We start from the raw sequence: 5,217 nt of genomic DNA, 5'->3' as shown, positions 1-5,217 counted from the left end.
TTCAAAGAGATATATTTTTTAATTTTTGAACTGAGAAAATAGCATAAAACCCCAGGGAAATTATAATGAATCAATTAAAAAATAGAAATAAACTAAAATAAATTAATTTGAATATATAGACAGGGACTAAAAAAAAATTTACCACGGCTTGTTAGCAGTAAATACTTTTCTACGTTACATAACATTTACTTTTCTTTACAAGATTGAATGTTTCGAACTATAATTTTATGGAGACCATTATTTGTTTACATCCAAGTGTCTAACTTTAGCAGTCTTTGCACATTCAATTAAAGTAAACATCATGATACAGTCCGAAATTAAATTGGGAGAGACACTGCTAATTGCAAATCGACAGAGCCAGCTACGATAATTTAGTATTTAGAGTAGTTAGAGCTGATTCTTATTTGCAAAGTATCGTGTTATATACAAATAATGACCGTTAAAATATTTTGTAGAGATCCAACCTGCTCTTCGAAATATAATTGTTAGTATTGTTTTGCCTTACCATTCTGTCCCGTCACATGTACAAGAATGGAGAAGATGCTTTATGACAGAAAGTTTTTAAACCATTTGACAGAATCCTTGGGATATCTCTTTTGTTTATCATTGTAATCTATAAAGTAGAGACCAAATCTTGAAGTGTAGCCTGCTGCCCACTCCCAATTGTCTAGCAGTGACCACGCAAAATATCCACGTACATCACAACCATCCTCTCTGAAAATTTACCACTTCAATTTATCAATGCAAATCTTAATCAAAATCTAAGCATTGATGAATGGTGGGCATAGGATAGTAGCTTACTCAATCGCAGCAGAAAGACTTGAAAGATATTCTGCATGATAGTGTATCCGTTTTTCATCCTTCAAAGCCTTTTTCAAAGGTATAAAAATACTGTTTGAGTCGTCCATTCCTGCATTTGAGAAAAGTTATATAGATTGCGAAAAGAACAGAGACATCAGTGGAAATAGACATCGTAGAAGAAAATGTTTCTAGTGACAGACCGTTTTCAGTAATGATGACAGGAGGATTGTCATAGCGTTGTTTGATATAATTCATCAACCTCCTTATTCCCCATGGTACAATGTACAACCATACAGACGCTGCCTGAATTAATTAAAGCAGAAAAAACAGCCAACCTGAATCATCTTGATTACGAATAGTCATATAATAATCTTGGAAATGTTTGGAAATGAAGCAATACATACTTTATCACCGATGGCTGAACCACCTCTGAAGGCTGGACATGTAAAACCAAAAGAATTAACATATCAGAATTTGTTGGATATAAGAAGTACCCAACTCCCTTGCAAAGTCAAATATTAAACAATTAGATCAAACTCACGAAGAGCGATAGCTCCGGCATCCGCTAGGGCATCGTTTAAAACCAATCCAACGATATGATGTTCATCGTTAGCAACATAATAGGTGGTATAATGGTTGATACCCACGAAATCCAAAGACCCCCTTACAAGATTCGATTCTTCTATAGAGAAGCTTGGCAACCTAGCGCCCACCCTCTCTCTCATCGACCTCGGGTAGTCACCAAAAAATATTGGATCCATAAACCTGTATTTACATATATATGCACATCCAGTAAATAGGATCAATAAACCTCTATCTATGTACATTGGAGATATGTTGGAGGCCATAATTCATTGTATTAGATCAATAAATCTGTATTATATATAAATGGAATTTATGTTTGACTCCATGACCCATTACGATTCCGAGCTTTTTGTCACATACCATCCAAGCTGGAAGTCCTGGGCTCTCTGTGTAGCAGCTATGTCCTCTGTAGAATTCGACATGGGTTCATACCACATTACGTCGAAAGCAATACCAATTCTTCCACCTTGCTCTGCCTTCACGCGAGGCGATTCTAAGTTTCATAAGAAAAGAATATAAAAAGGGAAAACTAGTTATTTTTATATTGAAGAGCAGTTTACACCTTATATTTCCTCCTGTATATGTCCACAGCCGTGGCATGGGAAAGAAGAACATGATGAGCCACAATGTAGGGCTCGGTGGTTGAATTGCCAGCTCGGCATAAGACATGGAAGAGGAGAGAACATCTTCCTGGTGCATGCATACCCACGTCATAGCCCTCGATTGAGAAGGTATGAGGTTCATTAAACGTAAGCCAGTTCTTCACCCTGTCTCCAAATCTCTCAAAGCAAGTTTCCGCGAACTTTGCATAATCTGTTCTGGAAGACCCATGGCAACACTTTCACGTCAAGGATTCGATGTTATATGTTACTTGGCAGCTAATTACTTAGACATAAATATTCGATTAAGAGTAGATTAAATAACATCAAACAATAAATTTAAGCTATAGGTTTTGGGAAAAATACAATACAGGAAAAATCAGTATTCATATACTGCTATTTCATCAGGGTCTAAATTTTTTATGTTACACACATGTTCAACTCTTCAAATATGAAGAGATACAGACAACAACATGGAGAGAGGAAAAAGAATTCTCAAATGACTTACATAATTTTACTGTTCAGCCAGCCATTATAAGCATCTTCAAGTGCTTGAGGAAGATCCCAGTGATATAATGTCACGTATGGCTCGATTCCTAATTCACATAAGTAAATCGATTGTCTTATTATAAAAAATATGGGACAGGCTAATCTACAAAATGCACTAAAGACAAAATAAAGTAAATTTTTCTTTTTCCAAATTCACGAAAACATAGTGATTTTTTCCCCTTTTTTTAAATTTTCGACTGCAAACTATGCCTATCATGAAGATCAAATGCTAAAATTTTCTGAAAAATTCATAGTGTATTCAATTTTTTAAAATTGGTCAACTATACAGTTTGTAGAGACAAAAAAAATCTTAATTAGTAAAGTCATCTGCTAAAAGAACCCTACAAACTAGCTGGCCGTTAGGAATATCTTTGAGTTAAAGTTCATTGGACCAGTTAATACTCAAACTTCTAAGACCTTCCATCTACCGTTGGAATGGTCTATCAACTAAGCTACTTGTCTCTCTTGATCAATCCATCATCAGTCCAAATAAGTTTTTTTTTTAACAAATTAACGATTTAGCAATAACCAATAAGAACATGTATCCATCAACGTACAATTCAAGAGAAGCAGCATACCTTTCTCTAAGAGTGCATCTATAAGCTTATTGTAATGCTCCACTCCCGCTTCATTGATTTCTCCACTGCCATCTATCATGTCATCTCTCAACTCATCAGTATTCTTCCCCAAACGGAAATACGAGAAGAAAGCCAGTAACATATATAGACTTTGTAAGCTTACTGGGAAATATGCGCGACCATGATATAGAAAATCTGTAAGCGTCGAGCCCCATGTCCGCCATTAATTGAACATCCTCCTGCAAAATAAAATCCTCTTATAACCCATGCACCCTAAACCCAAAACACGTACCTTTCAAGATCACTCACAGAGCCTTCTTACATTGTAACGATGATATTGGTCGACTGCAACATCGGCATTGCTGAAATCAATCACCTTTCCTGTCACAAAACATCTTTATTACAATACAGCACTAATATTCAATCCACAGAAACAAAAACAAACTAATAAATAACAAGAGAACATTTTTTCTGACCAAATTGATGAGAAAAAGTATCCCAAATACTGGGTCCTCTCCCATCCTCTTTCACCGCTCCCTCATACTGCAATTGTTCAACGAGTATTACATTTCTCATACTGCATACCCATTTTAACAAGTAGATCATTGAAGCATTTAATGAGCATTATGACAAACCTGAAATGCTGCAGAGGCAGTGCCAAAGACAAATCCAGGAGGAAAACTCTTGCGGCTGATATCTTCTGTTGCTTCCGCCACAGTTGAGAATTGCATTATCGTAATTATAGCAATAATGCTCATCATTAAAACAACGAACTTAGCCATCATCATCTTAATCCCAAGAGACATTAGAACAAACTTCATTTTTCTTCACATAGGAACAAAAGAGACAATTCAACTACAAGCATCACGGAATTGCCAGCCTTATTATAGCCGCGGTGTGAAGAGATACCTGTATTACACTTCTTCATACGCTAACTAGGCTTAAAACCACACGCACCCCTCCCTTAACCTTATCGCACAAGAATTTTTTATTAGGTAAACATTTCTTAGCGTAATCCCTTCTCAAACAGACTTCAGTTTTTTAAATAATTTGTTTCGTCCATTGTTTTTATATAACATAGAAATATTTGTACTCAACAAAACTTCAAGCTGAGGGTATTATATAACTTTCCAATGCGAGCTGTGGAAGACTTAGTCCAGATGATGTGGACAGAATTTAAAACTTGAATGCCAGCCATTCTCCAGGATAGAGACAAGCCGACGAATTCCATAATATAAGTAGATACTGTGATATTTTACGTTGTTTCATTCGACGAGACTAAAACTAAAGAAACACTATAGCGGCAAGGTATTGCTAAATAAGAAGCGAGCTTCTGGATATAATAATGCTGTCTCCCAAATCTGCTCGCACGCTATATATTACTTGTCGGATGGAAATTTATCCTCCCAAAGCTTTAAAAATTTTTAGAGGGCGCGATCGAAGCGTTGACTGCCCTTAAGTTTCGGACAATGTGGGCCCTCCTTAACTTAAATTTTTAATTTCCCTTTCCCGCGGTACTCTTCTGTCTCTGAGATCACATTCCCTGCTCTGTGCCTTATGCCCGCGACCACAGTTAAGTTTCATGCATTCCAACATGTCGTCAGTTGTAAAATAAGGAAATGGTTATAGAGAGACCAGGATGTATTACCCAATTAAATATATATTTAGTATTAAATATGATATTTGTATTAATATTATATTATCATTTGTATTATATTACATTTATTAGTATTATATTATATAAATTAATATTATGTTATTATTGTTTAGATTATGAAATTGTATAATAGTATAATGTTAATTTTATATTATATTATAACAATAATAAAGTATTATATGGAGGGAGGGAGAGAGAACAAAAATAATCATAAAATAAATAATACAAAAATATATATCTAACAATTATATATATATATATATATATATATATATATATATATATATATATATATATATATATATATATATATATATATATATATATATATATATATATATATATATATATATATATATATATATATTTGGGAAACATTATATAATAATATAATATTATTATTTATATTGTCCTAATATTAATATGCCTCATGCTAATATATAATGAT

At 34.1% G+C, this 5,217-nt stretch overlaps 1 protein-coding gene across 1 annotated transcript; it reads right to left on the bottom strand.

Annotated features, from left to right (window-relative positions):
• Positions 1–370: 370 nt before the first annotated feature.
• Positions 371–3,933, bottom strand: LOC149578055 (beta-glucosidase 40-like). Its single transcript, XM_089796331.1, has 13 exons — positions 3,748–3,933; positions 3,589–3,655; positions 3,435–3,493; positions 3,276–3,351; positions 3,113–3,184; positions 2,494–2,581; positions 1,949–2,204; positions 1,747–1,862; positions 1,343–1,566; positions 1,206–1,237; positions 1,002–1,104; positions 802–910; positions 371–714 (listed from the first exon to the last, which is right to left on the bottom strand). Exons 1-13 carry the CDS (start codon positions 3,931–3,933, stop codon positions 546–548), a joined length of 1,557 nt encoding a protein of 518 aa, XP_089652457.1. The 3' UTR covers positions 371–545.
• Positions 3,934–5,217: the final 1,284 nt, after the last annotated feature.

This window comes from Cupressus sempervirens, chromosome 1, assembly GCF_028749045.1.
Source record: "Cupressus sempervirens isolate cs-2001-9-10 chromosome 1, ASM2874904v1, whole genome shotgun sequence".
NCBI classification, from domain to species: Eukaryota; Viridiplantae; Streptophyta; class Pinopsida; order Cupressales; family Cupressaceae; genus Cupressus; species Cupressus sempervirens.
The sequence above is the reverse complement of the archived record's forward strand: the minus strand, read 5'-3'. Positions and strand labels throughout refer to the sequence as shown.